This window comes from Podarcis cretensis, assembly GCF_951804945.1.
Source record: "Podarcis cretensis genome assembly, chromosome: 13".
Lineage (NCBI taxonomy): Eukaryota > Metazoa > Chordata > Lepidosauria > Squamata > Lacertidae > Podarcis > Podarcis cretensis.
The window spans coordinates 54,512,412-54,536,378 of record NC_137182.1 but is presented as its reverse complement, the minus strand read 5'-3'; the positions used below and the strand labels follow the sequence as shown (position 1 = coordinate 54,536,378).

Sequence of the window (23,967 nt, the reverse complement as noted above, 5' to 3'; positions counted from 1 at the left end):
CCAGAGCATGCACCACTCTGGCAAGGCAGTCTGCGGGCAAGGAGGGTCTCATCCTGCGTACCAGATGGAGCTGGCAGACAGCTGCCCTGGACACAGATTTGACCTGCGCCTCCATGGACAGCGGTGAGTCCAAAATGACTCCCAGGCTGCGCACCTGGTCCGTCAGGGGCACAGTTACTCCATACCTACGGGACTGCCTCTCCTGGTACGCCCCGCGGAGGACCTTAACAAATAACAACATTTTGGAGGTCCTGAGCCTTAAGGAGGTTAGACTGGTCTCAACTAGGGCCAGGGCCTTTTCAGTACTGGCCCCGACTTGGTGGAACGCTCTGTCCCAAGAGACTAACATTTTAATATTTTGTTGAAAGCCACCCAGAGTGGCTGGGGTATAAATAATAAATTATTATTATTATTATTATTATTATTATTACTACTACTACTACTACTATTACTAGGGCCCTGTGGGACTTGACATCTTTCCGCAGGGCCTGCAAGACAGAGCTGTTCCGCCTGGCCGTTGGTTTGGACTCAGTCTGACCCTTATGTTTCCCTCCCCTTATTGATCTTTGATTTATCAAAAGCTGCATTTTAAATTGCTTTGAAACCTGTATTTTAATTTTTCTTTTTCTTTTCCTTTTTCTCCCCCCCTCTCTTTTCCCCCTATTATGTTTTTACAGTGATACCTCGGGTTAAGTACTTAATTCGTTCTGGAGCTCCGTTCTTAACCTGAAACTGTTCTTAACCTGAAGCACCACTTTAGCTAATGGGGCCTCCCACAACCGCCGTGCCATCGGAGCACGATTTCTGTTCTCATCCTGAAGCAAAGTTCTTAACCCGAGGTACTATTTCTGGGTTAGCGGAGTCTGTAACCTGAAGCGTATGTAACCTGAAGCGTATGTAACCTGAGGTACCACTGTATAAGACGAGCCCCAATTTTAAACCTCATCCTGAAGCAAAGTTCTTAACCTGAGGTACTATTTCTGGGTTAGCGGAGTCTGTAACCTGAAGCATATGTAACTTGAAGCATATGTAACCCGAGGTACCACTGTACTGTGATTTTACTGGTGTTAGCCACCCTGAGCCCAGCTCTGGCTGGGGAGGGCAGGGTAAAAATAAAAATTATTATTATTATTATTATTATTATTATTATTATTATTATTATTCAGTACCAGGGATCCATCCAAACACAGATGGCTTTAAGGCAGCAGTGCTTCTGAATGCAAAGAGGGGGGAGTTGCTCCTGGGCTCGGATCCTGCTTGCAGTGGCCGGACTGAGCCTTCCCTACCCTCCTCTTTCGCAACCCGGCTGCCCTCGTGACTCTCCTTTAAGGACCAAAGGAGAGAGCAAATCGACCTTTGCTGAGACCTTGGAGGTTTCTGCCTGGAGCCATGAATTTTGCCATCCGTCACTGCACCCCTAAGGATCTGAAGGATATCATGCGGTTTATCGAGGTGAGGGCCGTGGAAGCGGGAGGGATCCTGGGGTCCGAGCCCAGTGGTCCTGGGTGGCCACCTGCCCCAGGTGGATCGAAACAGGATTCGGCCGTTCGTCGGTGTGGCAGAGAGATACAGTGAGTCTAGATTCACAGGGTTTTGCTCAAGTCACAGAGAAGTTCTCCTGGCCACTGATATTAGCAGGGATGTGCGTGCAAAAGCCCTCTCTGATTTAATTCCAGCGGACCTCGCATGGGAGAAATTCTGTGGATCAGGCCCCCGATATAGCAGGTTGCATTTGAACCTTGCATTTTGGAGTGATGTTGCGCCACTTTAAACAGACCTGAAGTTTATTTTTTCTTAATGCTGAAGTTTATTTTTTCATAATGCTTTTTACTGGTGTTTCTTTTAACACAAGCGAACAAAATACAGTAAAATTTAACAATCATTTACCCTCATTCCTTCCCCACACTCTGCTGAGCACTGACTTCCCTCCCTTCAACAGGTTTTCTTATGTCGGTTACTTTTCCACAGTTTCTTGTTGTATCCAATCCTATCTACATCGTAATATTTATTTCAGTCCTGCCACAGTCTTCAAATTTCTACAGTTCTTATTTAGGCACTCCATAAATTTGCTCCAATCTTTTTGGAATTTTGCTTCCTCCTGCTTTCGGATTCTACAGGTTGGTTTTGCTAGTTCCACATAATCAACCATCTTTGCCGGACGCAAGACTCGAATCCGTGACCCTGAGATGAAGTCTTGTTCTCTAACCGGCTGAGCTAGTCCTATTTTCCCTCACAGAAGGAGTCCCCTGGGAAGAGGGACAGATGAGTCGATTTCGCAAAATCTATATGCTGCTTGGTTCTTTAAAAAACGACCCTCAAAGCTGTTTTCCAAAAGGATAAAATCATCGATAAGAATCACTGACAGCAATAATTTAAGACTTTCAAGAAAAACAGATTAAAACTCTCACCAGCTTTCTAAACATCTGGGTAGGTATGTTGAAAGAGTTTTAGCAGGTGCCAGAAAGAGTACAATGCAGGCTCCTGTCTCTAATAATAATAATAATAATAATAATAATAATAATAATAGGTATATTTATACCCCCCCCCCATCTGGCTGGGCTTCCCCAGCCACTCTGGGCGGCTTCCAATAAAACACTAAAATACAATAACCTATTAAACATTAAAAGCTTCCCTAAACAGGGCTGCCTTCAGATGTCTTCTGAAAGTTTGTTAGTTATTTTTCTCTTTGACATCTGGTGGGAGGGCGTTCCACAGGGCGGGCGCCACCACCGAGAAGGCCCTCTGCCTGCTTCCCTGTAACTTGGCCTCTCGCAGGGAGGGAACCGCCAGAAGGCCCTCAGAGTTGGACCTCAGTGTCTGGGCAGAATGATGGGGGTGGAGACTCTCCTTCAGATATACTGGACCAAGGCCATATCAAGTGGCAGGGAGTTCCAAAGTGCTGCCACGCTAAAATATCGAGTTCTTGCAGATGTGCAGTGGGTATTATGCGGTACCTGTTATTGAAGCACTCAAGTGGAAGAATGTGGGGTAAGGTGATTTTGCAGGTAAATTTGGTCCCAAGTTGTTAAGAGTTAATAATAATAATAATAATAATAATAATAATATATTTATATCCCACCCTCCCCAGCCGAAGCCGGGCTCAGAGCGGCTAACAACAATAAAAGTAACACAGCATTCTAAAATCAATTCAAAATCAAATTAATGGCAGCCATTGGGCTATTGATTCCTTTGATGGATGGATGGATGGATTGATTGATTGATTGTTAAATCACTCTGGAAATTGTGTCCCTGTGAGGAGAAGGCAGTGTGCTCATATTCCTAATAACTCTCAGCATCCTTAAGAAACGATGGGGTTTTTTTTTTGGGGGGGGGCAATGTCTGTTTGGTTCCATGATGTTCCCAGGCTACACGAGCGGCTTAAAACTCCGCGAGGTCATTTCCCGATTCCTGTCTGTGCTTCAAGTCCACGCCAGAGAACAGGCGGAGGATATCTTCACCTGATGTGCACTTCCTGTTTGGTTTTCCTGTCTTCCCTCCCCGAATTCCAATTCACGAAGATGTCATCTGAGCATGCTCAGTGGCTTTCTCAAGTGTACACACCTCAGCTGAGCCGCAAGGTGGCTTCCGTTATACGGATTGCGGGTAACATCATGTGCCCACAGCTTCAAACACCAGCATGCAGTAAAAGCTGGTTCCCCTTTGACGCTCCCTACTGGCACCCGGGTGGCGCTGTGGGTTAAACCACAGAGCCTAGGACTTGCCGATTGGAGGGTTGGCGGATCTAATCCCCGCAAGAGGGTGAGCTCCCGTTGCTCGGTCCCTGCTCCTGCCAACCTAGCAGTTCCAAAGCACGTCAAAGTGCAAGTAGATAAAGAGGTACCGCTCCGGCAGGAAGGTAAACAGCGTTTCCGTGCGCTGCTCTGGTTCGCCAGAAACGGCTTAGTCGTGCTGGCCACATGACCTGGAAGCTGTACGCCGGCTCCCTCGGCCAGTAAAGCGAGATGAGCGCCACAACCCCAGAGTTGGCCACGACTGGACTTAACGGTCAGGGGTCCCTTTACCTTTACCTTTTCAAGAGGTATCTAAAGCCATTTGCAAGGGACGTGGGTGGCGCTGTGGGTTAAACCACAGAGCCTAGGGCTTGCCGATCAGAAGGTCGGTGGTTCGAATCCCCGTGACGGGATGAGCTCCCGTTGCTCGGTCCCTGCTCCTGCCAACCTAGCAGTTCGAAAGCACGTCAAAGTGCAAGTAAGATAAATAGGTACTGCTTTGGCGGGAAGGTAAACGGCGTTTCCGTGCGCTGCTCTGGTTCGCCAGAAGCGGCTTAGCCATGCTGGCCACATGACCCGGAAGCTGTACGCCGGCTCCCTCGGCCTGTAAAGCGAGATGAGCGCCGCCACCCCGGAGTCGGCCATGACCGGACCTAATGGTCAGGGGTCCCTTTACCTTTACTGAGACCCCCAAAGCACCTCAGATGGCCGCAGGGACCCAGGTGTCCTGGCACCGCTGGGGGAAGAGGCGAAGGATTTTGGGGCTCACCCTTCATGCACAAACCTCTCTCCCTCTTTGCAGGAGATTGCCGTCCTTCACAACGTACCCTTGGGCTCAGTCAGAACCAGTGTGGAAGGTAAAGAAGGGGTGCGAATGGCATGATATTTTTGTGGGTTCTGGTGGGGGGCAAGCGCCCAACTTTTTGGGCTTCCTCCATCTTCCGCAGGCCTGCACCTTGGGGTTCCCCCCTGCCCTCACTTGCCCAGGTTCTTTTTTTAATTAGTGTTTTTTAACATATCATTTCCAACAATCATTTAACATAACTTCTTACCTTATACAATATTTTAGACTTCTGTCAACAACCTCTGATGATTTTCCATTCTGCATTCCGCTCACTTGTTCTGCATTTCTTAATTTCTCTTTTTTTTTATTAAAAGTTTTGTTAATACAGTAGAGAAAAGACAGAATAGACAGATAATAGACAGAAAAAAGAACAAACATAAAATTTAACATCTTGTAATACCCATTTTTTCTTCATCTTTTAGACTTCCTCACATCTCCCACTCTTGCGTTCCAAGTTATAAAACTTTAACAAGCAACTTATCACCTTGTTTCAATTCTTATTATGCACATTTCCAATGTTTGTCCCTAACTTTGAATACTTTTATCTGGATCTTACATACCTAACTTTAACACAATGTTTATTCAAAATTTGTTTTTCTCATAAAATTCACTCATTCTCATAATCTTATCTACTGACTTTATGGGCCCTGTTATTTTCAAATCTCTCATCCTTCTTAGCACTCATACAGTTTACAACGTTTTTGTAGATAGTCCTTGAATTTCTTCCAGTCCTCTTCCACTGCATTTCTTAATTTCTCTATTACTCTTAATTGTCCTAAACGAAACAAAATAAAAAAATTCCTTCCAGTAGCACCTTAAAGACCAACTAAGTTAGTTCTTGGTATGAGCTTTCGTGAACTAACTTAGTTGGTCTTTAAGGTGCTACTGGAAGGAATTTTTTTATTTTGTTTTGACTATGGCAGACCAACACGGCTACCTATCTGTAACTTGTCCTAAACCAATCATTCTCCTCATAGTCTTTCTTGCAATAGTGGTACGTCAGGTTACAGAACTTCTTGCAGTCCTACTAGCGTAATCTGTTCATTACAATTGCTTTTCGAATCATTCATATATTTACTCCAATCTTCTAAGAATCTCTGGTCCTGCAGGTTTCGAATCCCTCCTGTTACCGTAATTTATCTAATTCTGCATAGTCCACCAATTTCATCCGCCATTCTTCTTTCCTTCTTGCTTCCGTTTTTGTGCCAATAATATTCTTGCGGCCATCATTGCATATAAAAACAACTTACAATCCTGTCTATTAATATCATCTCCTACAGTGCCAAGTAAAAATGCTTCTGGTTTCTTAATAAATGTATATTTCAACATCTTTTTCATCTCATTATATATCATTTCCCAGACGTTTTTTCACTTTTTTACGTTCCCACCACATGTGATAGAAAGTTCCTTCCTTTTCTAGCTCACCCAGGTTCAGCGAACTGCAGTTGGCCTTGTAGAACTGGTGGAGCTTCCTAAGACAAGCAGGCTCTATCTGATATTAAAGGCAGAGGAGCAGAGGCTGGCTAAAAAGTTGGCAACAACCTCCACCCGCTCAGATCCCCACCCCCTTGTCCGCCGCCAGCTTAACTGGGGACGGAGGGTTTCCTTCCCCCTCTGCCCCCTGAGCTGTGATTCCTGCATTTTGGGGGGGGGGGTTGGACTAGATGACCCTTGGATCCCATTCCAACACTACACCGCCACAATTCTTCCTTTCTCCACTTCCTCCACAGAGCTGAAGAAGGCTGGCTTCGGGGAGCGCCCGAGATACAAGTGCTTTGTAGCTGAAATCCCAGCAGAGGAAAACTGCAAGGACGGTAATTTTGAACAGAGCAAGGCCTAGGCTCTGTGGTTTAACCCACAGAGTGACCCGCGTCCCCATAGATATGTAATACATGTTCATAAATGTATCAAGCAAACACGCACATAACTATATAAACCACATGTCTGAAAACCCCACAGAAAAAAAAGTCCTGAACAAATTGACCTCAATTATTTCTTCATGGTCGAAGTGGGAAACCTCCCCGTTGTCTTTTCCCTTCACAAATCCTGTCTTAAGGGCACATTTAAGATATGAATAGGGTGTGAGGCTGTGACCTGGCTCAGGAACTAAGTATTTATCATTACAAAAGACTGGCCAGGCTCCCCAGGCAATCCAATCAAGTGACCATTAAACAGGTAACCTGTCAGATAAACAAGATGAAGGAGTGAGGACCAGGGGTCCACCTGGGTCCACTTTGGAGAGCCAGACTGAAGCCATTTTATAAGGAGCAAGCTAAAAGCTAAAAATTACTTCTCTCCTCTTCTTGCACAAAGCATTTTTGTAAATGCAGCAAGTGTGGTCAGAGCACTTCACACCTGCAAGCTAGCTGTCGACCCAATTCCAGTAAAACACCGAGTCAAGAGCGAACAACAGGAAGATTTAGCTCACCACAAGACTAACGGTGAGAAAACCGATGGTCAATGTGGTTTTACTAGGAACTGTAAGTGGGTCAGAGAGTTTATGAGCTTACAACACCACCTAATGGAGAAAGCAGTTTGGAACCAAAAGGCCACCATCAATTTTCTAATTGGTTGAGCTTCAATGAATATGCATAAAGGAGGATGTCTGGGAGGTGGAAAGGGGGGCTGAACTGTTGCTTTGCCTTAGGGCATAAAAGTTGTCTGCATCTGACTGACGGTGGGCATTCTCTCATTTCTTCCTGAATGCACCCCTTTTTGCTTTTTGTCTGACAAAAACCAAATTGAATAAAATCTTCTTTTTAAGAAATATTGCTGCCTGGATTTTTCCATTCTGGTCTGTATTCTGAAGTCCCCAACATTTCTGGTGCCCAAGGTGACTCGGATAGGGACCTTAAGTCCTCAAAAAGACCAGAAGGCAGCTCCCTTGTCCTTTTCTAGGCAGGGCACAGGGGAGGGGGCAACCGGCCGCTTGCTCCAAGCGCGCACCGAGGCTTTTCTTCGGAGGAGGGCGAAGCCAATTTGACCCTCCTGCTGGATCCTGTGAGAGGAGACAACGGATTGAAGGACCGAGGTTGACAGGACAGGACAGGACAGGACAGAGTCCAGCCGGCTGGGGTGAGTAGATGAAAACAAGTCCTGTGGGGAATAGGAAGCCTCCTTTTGAACAAGGAGAAGGGAGATCCTGATCACATCTCCAACGTGGCTAGTGGCATTAAGGGGAAAAGGATTGTCCCCTGATAACCACCCACGTTAAGGTATTTGGAAGAAGGAAATGGGACAGAGGGAATTGGTGTGTGTTTTGTGTGTTGTATGTCAGATACTCCAGTGCATGAATTTGTTGAATGAGCGGTCAGGGCTTAGCGTCCCTTTGGCCAAGCGAGTGCAGGGTTGTGCATTTCCTAGTAGGGCGACCTCACCTAGGTCACAACCTGAAGTGTGTGGAGAGTGGAAGGAATTTTGAAACCCGGTTAGGAGCGGAGTATCTGAAAAATGGGGTCTGAAGCAAGCCAATGTAGTCCTTTTGAATGCTTTTGATTTGGCCCAAATTACTTACAATCAGAGAGAGGAGGTCTCAAAGGAATAACCAACCCCAAGCTTTTCTGATGTCTGCTCCTCAGTCAGCAGGCATCAAATCTTTCAGAAACATAGGGGCCCTAGCTGGGACAGGGCAACAAGGAGTATGTTTTGAGGCTGAGGACCTACTTAGAGAAGAGTTTCAGACTCAGATTCAGCTTTGGGAGCGATGGAGGGGATCGCTCGAGAGATCCCTTAGGTTATTCAAGTTGGTATACTGAACTAGAATGCATACAAAACTTTCAGATCTCTGGACCTCAATGAAGGCAAGAGTTCAGTTAGGCAAAGTTGGAGGACTCTCTCCTGACTTGTGGCTTTGGTAGCAAGGCAAGCCTCCTAGTTTCTCCAAAGCCCATCACTGAACTGGGAAGCACATGAGCCTCGCAGACCTCCAACAGTTTTGATCCCTATAGTAGGTATAGCTTGACCAGGGAGGGCAACCTAAATCCCAGAACTTAGCTAGGGAAGAGCTGGGTACCTCTGTGACCAGCGGCAGTTTGGAACACATCAGGGAAACCACCAGCAGTCCCCTAGCTTCTCTGATGACCAGTGAGAGGTGGTCTATGGCTAGGAATTACGAAATGCTTTCAGACCTATAGCAGTTACAGTTGAGACAGGGAGGGCAATTTAATTGGTGCCCTTAACCAGGCACCAGCTGGATGGCTCAGAGTTCAGGTGTGTCTCAGAGAACACTGTAACAGACCCCTAGTTTGAGGCTCAGACAGAGGAGCCTCAAGAGAAGACCTGCATTTTTGTGGCCACCACAGTTGACAAGTTAGTTGCCACAGAAAAGGATGAAGGAAGAGATGAAGAAACAAGCCGGACACCTGAAGCTGACACAGCCAGTGGCAGGTGTCTGCTGGGAGAACTACTAGAAGTTTAAAAAAAAAAAAAAAAACTGCACAGAACAGAAGGAGGAAGAAGACCTTTGTCCATTTAACTTGGATGAGTTTGTGACCATGGATGAAGTTCTAGAGGTTCACGTGATAATAGAGAAACCCCCCCCACCCCCCTGGCTGAAGAAATATAAGACTGATCAATGCAAAATTATGGCCCTTAGGACTGAAATTAAAGGAACACAGGCAGGAAAATGTCTGTTCCCAGTGCCGTGGTGGCCCCCTTGGGAGGACAGGGACAGCCCCATGTCCCCAATGCTCCACCGTTGCCCCACTATGTGGCCCCAGGAGCCGAAGCAATAGGAAAGGGGGGGCTGCCAGACACCCCAGAAGTAGACAAGGCAGAGCCCAGCGACCAGACCCTGGAGGAAATATACCCCAAAGTTAAAGAATTGAGAGAACAGATGGCCAAATACAGGACGACTACCCCTATGTATCGAGAAGCTGCAGAAGCTTATCGCAATGCTCGAGTCAAAGCATTGGGGGAGCACCTAAAGCGGTCCAGCTCCACCACAGAGGAGAAGCAGAAGTCCTGACCCCCCCCCCTTCGTGTAGTTTGGGACAAGCCGCTCCCTGCGCCCCCCTTCACCCTCCAATACGTCCCCTTCACCACCACTGATTTGATGAATTGGAAGACCCACACCCCTGCATTCACTGAAAAACCCCAGGCAATGGTGGACTTGCTGTCCTCCATATTTGCAGCAGCTGAGGGAAGCCTCCAGGACCAAGGTGGAGGAGCTGCAACACCAGATGGCAGAGCTTTCCTCTCTGGCTGCCAAAAGAGACCCAGGGGAGCTGGGGAGGCTTAAGGAGAAGGTCCGAGCGCTGAGCGGGGAGCAGGAGCAGGAGCAGGCCCACCTGAGGCTACAGGCCGAGCAGCAGAAGGTGGCAGAACTGGAGGTTCAGGTGAAGCACCTGAACACCAAGCACCAAGAAGCACTGGCTGAGCTCCAGGTGGACTTGGCTCGTGCCACGTTGCAGGCTTAAGGAGAAGGAGGGCATAGAGGACCAGCTCCGGGCAGAGATTGCCTCTCTGCAGGTGCAGGTGGCTGTGGCTCAGAGGGAGGCTGCCCAGAGCCTGGCCAAAGGGAAGAAGGAGGGGTACGAAGCAGCCCAGGCGCTGGAAGTTGTCACCAGAGAGCTGGCTGAGGAGAAGCACAAGTAGCCGAGCTGGAGGCTCAAGTGAGGCTGGCAGGGGATCAGAGCCATAAGGACCTGAGTGCAGCTGAGTCCAGCCCTGAAGGAGAGGGCACCGAAGAATTGCTCCACCTGCTGTGGGAGGCGGGATACAAAGTTTCCCAACAGAAAGGTCAATTGTGCCAAAATAAAATGAAATACTTAGGTTTTAATGTGTCACACCAGCAAAGGACACTGCGACCAGAGAGAAAAGAAACTATTTGCTGCATGAAGGAACCCACAACAGGAAACAGCTGCGAGGATTCCTAGGAGCAGCAGGCTTTTGCAGAATTTGTATCCCAGGCCTCAGTATTTTAGCAAAATTGCAGCAGGCACCAGCGCTGAGTATCCCAAATCCAGAAAAGTCTTTTTCCCTGTTTGTGGATGAAGACCAGGGAACAGTAAAGGGAGTGCTGTGCCAGAAATTGGGGAGCTGGCAGCAGCCCGTGGCATATTTATCTGAGCGCCTGACGTCTGCAGAAGAAGGTTTACTGCCATGCATGAGGGCAGTTGTGGCAGTCGCCACCCTACTGGACAAAGCAGACAAATTCCCCTTTGGCCAAGACACTGTTTGTGTAATCCCGCATGCAGTCCCAGCTTTGTTTGACGTGCTCTCAAGCGAAGATGAGAAAGTGTCAGATGTTATTGTTGCACCCACGTTTGAAGTTTCAGGTCACCACCGCCCTCAACCCAGCTACCCTGTTGCAGGTAGGAGAAGGTGAGGAGCAGACGCACGATTGCATTGAGGTTGCATTATGGACACAAGACTGGACCAGGAGAAGTGGCCAGAGGAAATCGATTGGCAGACAGAGTGGCCAAGGAAGCAGCCCGGGAACCAGCCCCAGCCTCAGTTATTGGAGCAGTGGTCCCAGAAGGGATCTTAAGCACTGCTGACAAACCAGCCTATACAAAGCAGGAAAGGGACACTGCAGATGCTCAGGAGTTGACATTGTCCAAAGAAGGATGGTACCTTACCCCTGATGATAGGATATAGATCCCAGAGTCCCTTTCCCAGCAGATAATTCAGAGATACCATGAGTCCACCCACATGGGGCCAGATGCCACAACCAAGCAGCTGGAGAAGTATGTCTATATAGCCAAGCTTTATCAACTGGCAGCCCAGATTTCCAGGAAATGCCTGCTTTGCCAAAAGAATAATCCCAGAATACATTTACGGGTTGCCAACACCCTCAACCCAGCTACTCTACTGCCTTTGCCAGACACAGACAGCATGGAACACCATGATTGTCTCCAAGTGATGGATGAGGTCTATTCCAGCAGACCGGATCTGAAGGATGAGCCGCTGAAGAATCCAGACGTTGTATATTATCCAGATGGCAGCAGTTTCATTGTGGACGGCCTTCGTAAAGCAGGATATGCTGTAGTGACCAATGAAGAGGTTGTGGAAGCAGAACCCCTGTCCCCCGGTGCTTCTGCCCAAAAGGCTGAATTAATTGGACTGACTAGGGTCCTGCAATTGGCAGCTGGATGCAAGGCTAACATCTATACAGATTCCAAATATGCCTTCTTAACCCTGCATGTGCATGGCGCCCTATGGAAAGAGCGAGGCTTGATTGGAGCCCACGGGAAAGCCCTGAAATACGGTCCAGAAGTTGAGACATTACTGGAAGCTGTATGGGCCCCCGAAGAGATTGCTGTGATGCACTACAAAGGCCATGGGAGAGGCCGGGACATGGTCACTAAAGGCAACCAGAAGCTCGTGAAGCAGCTCTGAAACCTCCACCAGTGGTCACCGCAGCCCTCATCCCAGAACTCACTCCAGACAACGTAGAACCACGTTACACCCTTGATGAACAGCAGTGGGCATGTCAAGAAGGAGCAAAGCTCCAGGAAGGACCAGACAACCGTGTTTTTGTCCCACAGCATCTGGCCAGTGTCATTGTGAAGAATTACCACAGATCCACCCATTTGGGAGGCCCAGCTGCTAAAGGAGACCTTGGGAGAATATTCTACATCCCCAACCTATCTCAGCTAACTGCTGCTATATCCCAGAAGTGTGTCCTGTGCGCAGCCTACAGACCCCAGAGTTCGGGAAACACTGAGCGAATAAATCGTACCTTGAAGACCCACTTGGCCAAGCTGACCCAGGAAATGGGACTCAACTAGATAGATATCCTGCCCATTGCCTTGTTTCGGGTGTGAATCGCTCCAACTAAGAGACTGAGACTATCACCTTTTGAACTTCTATATGGCAGACCACCCCATTTCATCAGCGACATCCTCGCCAGTTTGGGGCGGGTGGGAGATCACATCAGCCAGGAACAAGTGCAATCCATGTCCTGTGTGTGTGTTTGCTTCCTTTCCAGGTATTTCTTCCAGTCTCGCTGAGCCGGTTCACCAGTTCCAACCGGGTGGCAGCGTCTGGCGACCCCCCTCATCCCCAACTGCGGTGAAAGTAGCCGAGGTGATCCCCTGGGTACATCACACGCGTCTGAAGAAGTCGGAGGGTGTCTGGACTTGCAAGAAAAATCCTGCTGACCCTCTGAAGCTGACTCACTGATCATCACCTTGTGTCTGACGCTACCGGAACGCGTTGGGCCACGGGCAACGAGATCCTGCAGCTGATCATCACAAGGACTTTCATAAGGACTTTCTCTTTTCTCTATTATGTTCTATATTGATTTGCTCTATGTCTTATTGCCCTGACCCCACCGAGCCATACCAACCCTATTGGCCTGCTGACCTCTGCTACGACTGGTTCGTCTTGCCGGTGGTAAGAGATGGCGTGCTCATTGGCTATTGGAAACAGGGGTTTGATGAGGTTGCCGTATTGAAACATCCCACTACCCCATTGTGGCTCCTCTTCCACACCACTGTCCAGCGCACGTGGGTACTGCTTATACGGGAACTTGCAGAGACGGTCGAAATCTATCGAGTTCTGGACCGCTCCTGCTGTTGTGGGGGGGGTAACCAACTGTCAATCGGGGGGTAGAGCACTGTACCAACCCCATTTAATAGACCAGGTCCTAATCTTAACCCAGGTGTTGCATGGGACGGAACCTATCTTAATGCAAGTGTTGTAGGGGAGGGAGCCTGAACCAGGTGTGCATTGAAATTGCTGAACAAGTGCCAGTAAATTCTGCAACACCACCTCTGACAATCGTGGTGGCTCGAGCCTCCCAAAATCCCAGAATACTACCTAAACTGCTGGGCCTGGTAACTCCATACCTAATACCCTTGAATGTGGCAGGGTATTCTTGTGGCTGCATAAGAGTTGCCACCCAGTAGACAGACAGGGCACCTAGTTCCGGAAGAATTGGATGGGAGGGGCGCCAGCGGGCAGCGTCCCCAACGTAGAAACTTGCTCTCCAGCAAATTTAGAGGCACCACTAGGACTTTTGGTATTGGGACCAGAACCCCTTGATATAGTCACCCCGTGTTTCAGGCCGTTGCAGGGGTGGATATATTCTTGTGGGTGCAACATCATTTACGTGGAAGAAGGGGCCCCTTTTGGGTATAGTATTTTCCCAGGAAACCACAGGGGTCTCCATCCACCGGGAATAGTTGGGAAGTTGATCCAAGTGGTAGGAGCTTCCGAAATAAGGTGGAAAATAACCCCAGAGGCCCAAGCGTTTATAGAATACGAATATCAGTGGGCCCTTCAGCGGTAAAAGAATATTAGGAATGGCCCCGAGTATTGGTGGGAGGAACTATGGAAATATTGAGGTTGGTGGGTAGGAGTGGTATGTACTGCCCTACTTCTTTGGATGCTCCTGTATTCTTGCTGGCATGAACAATATCATATCTGGTTGGAGAATTGGAGAACCTACCTGTGTATTGGCCAAAGCGGGAAAGAGTCCCCTGGCCTCCCATGCCAATTTTTCCCCGTCTAACCCCTACAATAGGTGGTTACAAATGGCTGAAATGGTAGCCCATTCGGCCAATAAGTCGAAATGTCTGGTATGCACCTTGGCTCCAACAGATGCCACGAGTGGACTGCCACTTCTCCCACTGCCACTTAACCGTTCCACCATTCACAAACGAGCACTGGTCAATGTCTCAGCACGTACCCATATCCTGGCTCTCTATAATGTGGTACCTATTGATCCATCTATCGAAAATGATGAACCGGAACCGGTCAGCATTTTCATGATGGAAAGGGGGGAATGAAGGAGTGAGGACCAGGGGTCCACCTGGGTCCACTTTGGAGAGCCAGACTGAAGCCATTTTATAAGGAGCAAGCTAAAAGCTAAAAATTACTTCTCTCCTCTTCTTGCACAAAGCATTTTTGTAAATGCAGCAAGTGTGGTCAGAGCACTTCACACCTGCAAGCTAGCTGTCGACCCAATTCCAGTAAAACACCGAGTCAAGAGCGAACAACAGGAAGATTTAGCTCACCACAAGACTAACGGTGAGAAAACCGATGGTCAATGTGGTTTTACTAGGAACTGTAAGTGGGTCAGAGAGTTTATGAGCTTACAACACCACCTAATGGAGAAAGCAGTTTGGAACCAAAAGGCCACCATCAATTTTCTAATTGGTTGAGCTTCAATGAATATGCATAAAGGAGGATGTCTGGGAGGTGGAAAGGGGGGCTGAACTGTTGCTTTGCCTTAGGGCATAAAAGTTGTCTGCATCTGACTGACGGTGGGCATTCTCTCATTTCTTCCTGAATGCACCCCTTTTTGCTTTTTGTCTGACAAAAACCAAATTGAATAAAATCTTCTTTTTAAGAAATATTGCTGCCTGGATTTTTCCATTCTGGTCTGTATTCTGAAGTCCCCAACAAAGACACTCAGATTTCTGCTGTAGACCGCCTTTTCTGTGATGTAGGTATGATGTATCTGGGGGGTGGTCTTAGGTTACACCCCTTCTGGGATATATGTATGATGTATGGAGGGGTGGTCTTGAGCTCCAGGGCAGGGAATTAAAATGTCCATATTGTTCTGGGTTCCTCCTCCGTCCTGCGTGTGGGGAGTGAGGACCCTGTTGCAACAGATCAATAAAGATCAGGCTTACTAGCTGCTTCCTTCTCAATATTCTCTGGTTGGCCTCTGTTCTTTTCTCCTACCAATAGGGAACTGCAATAAACGAAAATCTGCCCTTATTCCCTTATGGGGGACACAAGAGCCCTCATAGAGTCCTTTGTAGGTTCTCCATCAGTCGGAGGAAAAAACAGAGGCCAACCAGAGAATATTTAAAAGCAAAGCAGCTTGTAAGCCTGATCTTTATTGATCTGTTGCAACAGGCTGCTCCCCTTACACGCAGGAAAGGAGGAGGACCCAGAACCCAGGTGTGTCCGCCCTTATATAGACATTTTAAATTGCCCACCTTGGAGTCAAAGACCACCCCCAGAAACATCATACCTACATCACAGAAAGGGCGGTCTACAGCAGAAATCTGAGTGCGTTGCTTACCTCCTGTCTGGCAGGTTACCTGTTAATGCTCACTTGATTGGATACCCTGGGGAGCCTGGCCAGTCTTTTGTAATGACAAATACTTCGTTCCTGAGCCAGGTCACAGGCTCACACCCTATTCATACACAGACATACCCTTATGACAGGATTTGTGAAGGAAAAGATAATGGGGAGGCTCTTCCATTTGACCTTGCAGAGAAGACACCTGGTCAGGCTGGGAGTCAAAATAGCTCCATGGCTGCTCTCCTGTGCAGCTTCAGACATGTGGCCTGTATATATCTATGTACGTGTTTGCTTGGTACAGTTATGAACCTTTATTATATACATAAGACCTTAATTTATTTATTTCAGAACCTAACATAAGGACTCTATATGGGCTCTTGGATACCCCATAAGGGGAAAAGGGCAGATTTTTTTTGTTTACAACAGCATTGTGGGTTTCTGCTGCCCCCAGGTCACAGTCTTGCTGGGTACACCCTGTTTTCGTACACCTATAACGCCTTGCGAGGGAGGAACGCCTATGTTGACAATCTCTACGTCAAGCCAGAATTTAGAGGTATGGATGCGAAGGGGCGAATTTTGGGGTGGGGGCAGAGGCACGCTAAGGAAAGTTTCTCCTCTTCTAAGACATGAACCATGAATTATGAATTATGAACAATGAACTATGAACATTTGGATTTTGGTGCTGGAGGAGACTCTTGAGAGTCCCATGGACTGCAAGAAGATCCAACCTCTCCATTCGGAAGGAAATCAGCCCTGAGTGCTCACTGGAAGGACAGATCCTGAAGCTGAGGCTCCAAGACTTTGGCCACCTCATGAGAAGAGAAGACTCCCTGGAAAAGACCCTGATGTTGGGAAAGATGGAGGGCACAAGGAGAAGGGGACGACGGAGGACGAGATGGTGGGACAGTGTTCTCGAAGCTACCAAACTGTGGGAGGCAGTGGAAGACAGGAGTGCCTGGCATGCTCTGGTCCAGGGGGTCACGAAGAGTCGGACCTGACTAAATGACTAAACAACAACAACAACAACAACAACAACAACGAGACATGAACAGCTCTTCTGAAAAGGACTCAGCCAAGCAAAAGCTCAGCACTAGACAGCAGTGTGATGCAGCAGCAAAAAAGGCGAATGTGATTCTCAGCTGCTTCAACCAAAGCTGTCAGTATATGGAAACATCACAGCTGCAGACAGCCAGATTGTTGACACCACATGATGCGCCTATCTGTGGGAAAGAAGAATTTCCCAGGACGTTCACAGGCTGGATAAGTCTTTGTGAAGAGTGTAACTTGAAACCTTCTGTGTGCGCATGTTCAGGAAGTTTGTCAGACTTGCTGGAAGAACTGAACTGAAAGGACGTGTTTTTCTCTAGTGCTGTAATGTCAGAAATAAACATCGTGTAAATCGATTTCTGACTTATTTTCTTTCCCCTGCGGAAGCAGGAGGGGTTGTGCATTTTGCCCATGCTTGGGAAAATGTCACCTATCAAAATCTCCCTGGTCTGTCTGGATATCAGCCAGAGGAGGTTACCGGTAAGCAAGCTCCGAGGACAGTGAGAGGGGCCAGCCTCTACGGAGGGGGCTTGCAAACCAACAGATTCTGCCTTGGCCAGACCCCACCTGGAGTCCCGTGTCCAGTTCTGGACGCCACAATTTAAGAAGGATATTGGCAAACAAGGAAATGTTCAAAGGAGGGCAACCAAGGCGATCAAAGGTCTGGAAACCAAGCCTGATGAGGAACAGTTGAAGGATTTGGGGATTTTTAGTCTGGGAAAGAGGAGACTGAGAGGAGATGTGATAGTTGTCTTCAGATCTCTGAAGGGCTGTCGCATGGAAGATGGAGCAAGCTTGTTTCCCCCTTCGCCGGAGGGCAGGACTCGAACCCATAGCTTCAAGTGACAGCAAAGGAGATTCCGCCTAAACTTTAGGAAGTACTTTCTGACAGTAAGAGCAGTGGAACGGACTAGTTGAGAAGGCTACAGAATCTCCTTCGTTGGGGGTGAAATAGAAAAATTAAGGTTATATATATATATATATATATATGAATGAGATGATAAAAGTTCATAAATGTACCAACCAAGTGCATACGTAGATGTGTGGACCACATGTCTGGAGCAGCACAGGAGGACTGCCCTGAAACCATTTTGACTCACAAACTGACTAAATGTTTTCTCTGCAAGGAGGGAGGGGGTGGGGGAAACTCCCCATTGTCTTTTTGTGCACAAATCCTGTCTTAAGGGTGTGTCTGTGTATGAACAGGGTGAGCCTGTGACTTGGCTCAGGAACTAAGTATTTATCATTACAAAAGACTGGCCAGGCTCCCCAGGGTATCCAGTCAAGTGAGCATTAACAGATAACCTGCCAGACAGGAGACGTGTTTAACGCACTCAGATTTCTGTTGTAGACCGCCTTTTCTGTGATGTAGGTATGATGTTTCTGTGGGTGGTCTTGGACTCCAGGGCGGGCAATTTAAAATGTCTATATAAGGGCGGGCACACCTTTGTTCTGGGTCCTCCTCCTTCTCCTGTGTGTGAGGGGAGCACCCTGTTGCAACAGATCAATAAAGACCAGGCTTACGAGCTGCTTTGCTTCTCAATATTCTCTGGTTGGCCTCTGTTATTTTCTCCGACTGATGGAGAACCTGCAAAGGACTCTAGAAGGGCTCTTGTGTTCCCCACAATGCAATGCGCTCTACGTGGGGCTACCTTTGAAGGTGACCCGGAAACTACAACTAATGCAGAACGCGGCAGCTAGACTGGGGACTGGGAGCGGCCGCCGAGACCATATAACACCAGTCTTGAAAGACCTACATTGGCTCCCAGTGCGTTTCCGAGCACAATTCAAAGTGTTGGTGCTGAGCTTGAAAGCCCTAAACGGCCTCAAAGGCCCAGTAGACCTGAAGGAGCGTCTCCTCCCCCATCGTTCTGCCCGGACACCGGGGTCCCTCTCCCGAGGGCCTTCTGGCGGTTCCCTCCCTGCGAGAGGCCAAGTTACAGGGAACCAGGCACAGGGCCTTCTCGGTAGTGGCACCCGCCCTGTGGAACGCCCTCCCATCAGATGTCAAAGCGATAAACAACTACCTGACATTCAGAAGACATCTTCAGGGAAGTTTTTAATATGTGACAGTTTTTAATATGTGACAGAGTGGCTGGGGAAACCCAGCCAGATGGGCGGGGTACAAATAATAAATTATTATTATTATTATTATTATTATTATTATTATTATTATTAGGGAAGAAGGGTAGACTTTTGTTTATTACAGGGGCTTTCAAGCAGATGTTGGATGCCCACGTGTCAGGGACACTTATCTGTGATCACTGCATTGGTGCGGGTCAGACTAGATGAGCCTTGGGAGTCCCAACCCCACCTCAGAAGGCGGTGGGCTCTCTCCTTTGTTGGAGGTTTTTCAACAGAGGTTGGATGGTCACCTGTCCAGGTTTTTCCAGCTGTGGTTCCTGCAGCGAGTCAGGGTCTCTTTCAACTCTACTAGAGCAGTGTTTCCCAACCTTGGGCCTCCAGCTGTTTTTGGACTACAACTCCCATTATCCCTAGCTAGCAAGACCAGTGGTCAGGGATGATGGGAACTGTAGTTCAAACACAGCTGGGAGAGTTGTAGTTCAAACACATGGAAGAGGTTTGAGGGCCTCCGACATAAGGGCACCAGGTTAATGCGCTAGGTTAATGGGGCAAAAAGGACTGACAAAATCCAGGAGCAGGAGGAAGGGACGCTGGGTGAAGATTGGACTGTTCTACATTCTTTTTTGTTGTTGTTATTAAGACTGTTTTAAAAATAATTGATGAATGTTAGAAAAATGTTGAAATGGAATTATTTGGCTCTAGCAAAATGTTTTAAAGAATTAGGCTAATTATATGGCTATGAGAAGTTGATAAAAATAAGATTTAAATTTTAAATTTTAAGCTTTAAGGCCTGCTATAAGACAAGATGAAAATAGATTAAGATAATGTAAGAAAATGTAAGGATAAAATATTGTAAAGAGGGTAAGGATTTGCTGTATCTGATTGGGTAGAGAGGAATACAAAAAAGGGAGGCGTGAGGAAGTCAAAAAAGAAAGTTAATTAAGTATGAATTTAAAAGCTGGAGTTTTTATTTTTCCTTCTGTTGGGTGGAATTTTATTTTTCTTGTATTTTGTTTTTCTGATCTGTTTTATGTGTATTTTTGATTATGTTTTTTTTTTTACTCTTTTGGTTGTTATGTGTTTTTTCTTTTATAAAAGCCTAATAAATATATATATAAAAAAAAAACAACACAGCTGGAGGCCCAAGGTTGGGAAACACTGTACTAGAGTCTGACCTCACAGCCACAGGACTGCAGCTTTGAAAGAGGTCTCTGGGTATCATCTCAACCAGGCATAGGCAAACTCCGGCCCTCCAGATGTTTGGGACTACAACTCCCATCATCCCTAGCTCACAGGACCAGTGGTCAGGGATGATGGGAATTGTAGTCCCAAACATCTGGAGGGCTGGAGTTTGCCTATGCCTGCCTTACACGACCACCCCATATGATAAAATGTACCTTCTTTTTCTTCAAGCTTCAATTACCTTACACCAGGCATAGGCAAACTCCAGCCCTCCAGAGGTTTGGGACTACAATTCCCATCATCCCTGACCACTGTGAGCTAGGGATGATGGGAATTGTAGTCCCAAACCTCTGGAGGGCCGGAGTTTGCCTATGCCTGATCTAGACTGACCCCTCCAAAACCTCATACAGTGGTACCTCAGGTTACATACGCTTCAGGTTACAGACTCCACTAATCCAGAAATAGTGCTTCAGGTTAAGAACTTTGTTTCAGGATGAGAACAGAAATCATGCTCCGGCGGCGCAGCGGCAGCGGGAGGCCCCATTAGCTAAAGTGGTGCTTCAGGTTAAGAACAGTTTCAGGTTAAGTACGGACCTCCAGAACGAATTAAGTACTTAATCTGAGGTACCACTGTAATATATTTGCGAATGTCCTTTAGAACATCACCCCTGCCCCCTCCTCAGAATGGGAATCATCCATTGTATTTATTTTTGGGTCGCTCACTCAGATTATCTTGATGTTCCTATGTTCAACGCGGCTGCTTTCTTTCCTTGCAGGGAGAGGAATTGGCAGTGCGCTTATGAAGCAAATGGCCGAGGTGAGTCCAGCCCTGGTTTTCGGCGTGCAACCTCACCTTCGCTCAGACAAGCAACCTTTCCAGTTTAAAAAGCCCTGAGCTCCCAGCTGGGTGTGGGATGTTATCATCACTGAAGAAGTCAAATACAGTGGTGCCTCGCAAGACGAAATTAATCCGTTCCACGAGTCTCTTCGTCTAGCGGTTTTTTCGTCTTGTGAAGCAAGCCCAATGACGGCTTAGCGGATTAGCGCTATTAGCGGCTTTTAGCGGCTTTTAGCAGCTTATCGGCTTAGCGGATAAGCGGCTTAGCGGCTTAGAAAAAGGGGCGGGGGGAAGGAAAAAAACCCCGCAGGAACTCGCAAGACATTTTTGTCTTGCGAAGCAAGCCCATAGGAAATTCGTTTTGCGAAGCACCTCCAAAACGGAAAACCCTTTCGTCTAGCGGGTTTTCCGTCTTGCGAGGCGTTCGTCTTGCGGGGCACCACTGTACAGTGATACCTTGGGTTAAGTACTTAATTCATTCCGGAGGTCTGTTCTTAACATGAAACTGCTCTTAACCTGAAGCACCACTTTAGCTAATGGGGCCTCCTGCTGCCGCAGCGCCGCCAGAGCAGGATTTCTGTTCTTATCCTGAAGCAAAGTTCTTAACCTGAAGCACTATTTCTGGGTTATCAGAGTCTGTAACCTGAAGCGTATGTAACCCGAGTTACCACTGTACAACATTTCCTGTTGCTTAGAGTGGACTCTGTTGTAAACAAAAACCTGCCCCTTTTCCCCTTATGGGGTCTCCAAGAGCCCATAGAGAGTCCTTACGTAGGTTCCCTATTGGTAGGAGAAAAGAACAGAGGCCAACCAGAGAATATTGAGAAGCAAAGCAGCTAGTAAGCCTGATCTTTATTAATCTGTTGCAACAGGGTCCTCGCTCAGCACACGCAGGAGGGAGGAGGAACCCAGAACAAAAGTGTGTCTGCCCTTATATAGACATTTTAAATTCCCTCCCTGGAGTCCAAGACTACCCCCAGAAACATCATATCTACATCACAGAAAAGGTGGTCTACAGCAGAAATCTGAGTGCATTGTTTACCTGTTAATGCTCACTTGATTGGATACCCTGGGGAGCCTGGCCAGTCTTTTGTTATGATAAGTACTTAGTTCCTGAGCCAGGTCACAGCCTCACACCCTATTCATATCTTAAATGTGGCCTTAGGACATGATTTGTGAAGGAAAAGACAATGGGGAGGCTTTTCCCAGTTTCCTTTGACCTTGCAGAGAAAACATTTGCTCACTTTGGGAATCAAAAATGGTTTCAGGTCGGTCTTCCTGTGCTGATCTATGTACGTATCTATGTAAGGGCATCCTGATCAAATTTGCAGATGACACCAAACTGGGAGGGGTGGCTAACACCCCAGAGGACAGGATCACACTTCAAAACGACCTTGACAGATTAGAGAACGGGCCAAAACAAACAAGATGAATTTTAACAGGGGGAAATGTAAAGTATTGCACTTGGGTAAAAAAAATGAGAGGCACAAATACAAGATGGGTGACACCTGGCTTGAGAGCAGTACATGTGAAAAGGATCTAGGAGTCTTGGTTGACCACAAACTTGACATGAGCCAACAGTGGGACGCGGCAGCTAAAAAAGCCAATGCAATTCTGGGCTGCATCAATAGGAGTATAGCATCTAGATCAAGGGAAGTAATAGTGCCACTGGATTCTGCTCTGGTCAGACCTCACCTGGAGTACTGTGTCCAGTTCTGGGCACCACAGTTCAAGAAGGACACGGACAAACTGGAACGTGTCCAGAGGAGGGCAACCAAAATGGTCCAAGGCCTGGAAACGATGCCTTATGAGGAACGGCTAAGGGAGCTGGGCATGTTTAGCCTGGAGAAGAGGAGGTTAAGGGGTGATATGATAGCCATGTTCAAAGATATAAAAGGATGTCACATAGAGGAGGGAGAAAGGTTGTTTTCTGCTGCTCCAGAGAAGCGGACACGGAGCAATGGATCCAAACTACAAGAAAGAAGATTCCACCTAAACATTAGGAAGAACTTCCTGACAGTAGGAGCTGTTTGACAGTGGAATTTGCTGCCAAGGAGTGTGGTGGAGTCTCCTTCTTTGGAGGTCTTTAAGCAGAGGCTTGACAACCATATGTCAGGAGTGCTCTGATGGTGTTTCCTGCTTGGCAGGGGGTTGGACTCGATGGCCCTTGTGGTCTCTTCCAACTCTAGGATTCTATGATTCTATGATTCTACGTGCTTGGCTGGTACACTTATGAACATTTATTCTCTATCTAAGACTTTAAAATTCTTATATACTTTAAAATTCTTATATACAGTGGTATATAAATTCAAACAAACAAACCTTGCTGTGTAGTCCACAAATTAACATTGCAAGTTAGATGCAAGGCTGAGGCTGGTTCGGATTCCCAGCTATAAAAAACCCCCTTTCCTCCAGCCCAATGTTCAAGAACTCCCAGTTTTTTCAAGGCTGAATTTCTGCCTCTTATTTCCGCAGGACGCTTGGAGCCAGGGGTGCACCCAGTTGCAAATGCACGTTTCCGCTTCGAAAGAAGATGATTTTGGGTTCCTTTTTCGCCGCGGAGGCGAAGACCTCACTTCCAAGGAGGGCTGGAATCTCTTGCGCATTCATAGCCACGACCTGCGAGGGATGGCTTCTCGGAGCAAATTCTAGGCTGGCGGCGCTCCTGGGGGCGAGATTTGCGACTCTGGAGGAACGGGAAGGATCCCTTGCGAAAGGGAAGCACATCGAGGCGCTTTAAGGTTTGATACGGAAAGAGGGGGGCATGTCTTCTTCACCTTCTTCTTCGCTACAATATATCCATTTATTTCCGAGTCCAATTGTCAATGTCAAAAGGGACTAAAATCTATAAAATTCATAGAAAATCAACCGTAACACCGATTTTCTTGCTTTTGGTGCCAACCGGCTCAATTTCTCTAGGACTCCATGACACCTCCCCTGTCCTCCATAATCCCTCAAGCGAGGTGTCACGTACTCTCAGGAAGACCCTAATCCCGTCAAATCACTCTGCCAAGCCTTTCCTCCGGGCAATGCCGGATGGCAGACTATGCATACATGGACCATTGTCTTCTCGTCACCGGTACTCAGAATGTGCTTATCTGCGCATATCTCCAGCTCTGCATATTCCCCCCTCCCTCCTCCACATGTTAATCCGTGTAACCCAACCTCTTCTTAATGTATTCATGATGTAATTTGTGTAACCCAACCTCTTCTTAATGTATTCATGATGTAACTGGGATGTATTTTGCACTGT

General features: G+C 47.4%; 1 protein-coding gene across 1 annotated transcript; it reads left to right on the top strand.

The window, feature by feature from the left end:
- Window positions 1-1,237: 1,237 nt before the first annotated feature.
- Window positions 1,238-23,417, top strand: LOC307202323 (diamine acetyltransferase 1-like). Its single transcript, XM_079952211.1, has 6 exons — window positions 1,238-1,452; window positions 4,534-4,588; window positions 6,306-6,389; window positions 16,014-16,115; window positions 20,653-20,693; window positions 23,190-23,417. Exons 1-6 carry the CDS (start codon window positions 1,390-1,392, stop codon window positions 23,364-23,366), a joined length of 522 nt encoding a protein of 173 aa, XP_079808337.1. The 5' UTR covers window positions 1,238-1,389; the 3' UTR covers window positions 23,367-23,417.
- The last annotated feature ends 550 nt before the right edge of the window (window positions 23,418-23,967 follow it).

Bases quoted from the DNA above. Each gene is read 5' to 3' on its own strand.
- LOC307202323 (XM_079952211.1), top strand. From the start codon at position 1,390: ATGAATTTTGCCATCCGTCACTGCACCCCTAAGGATCTGAAGGATATC. The intron at 6,390-16,013 runs GTAATTTTGAAC...TGCTGCCCCCAG, and splicing joins AGAGGAAAACTGCAAGGACG to GTCACAGTCTTGCTGGGTAC. The intron at 20,694-23,189 runs GTGAGTCCAGCC...TTATTTCCGCAG, and splicing joins TTATGAAGCAAATGGCCGAG to GACGCTTGGAGCCAGGGGTG.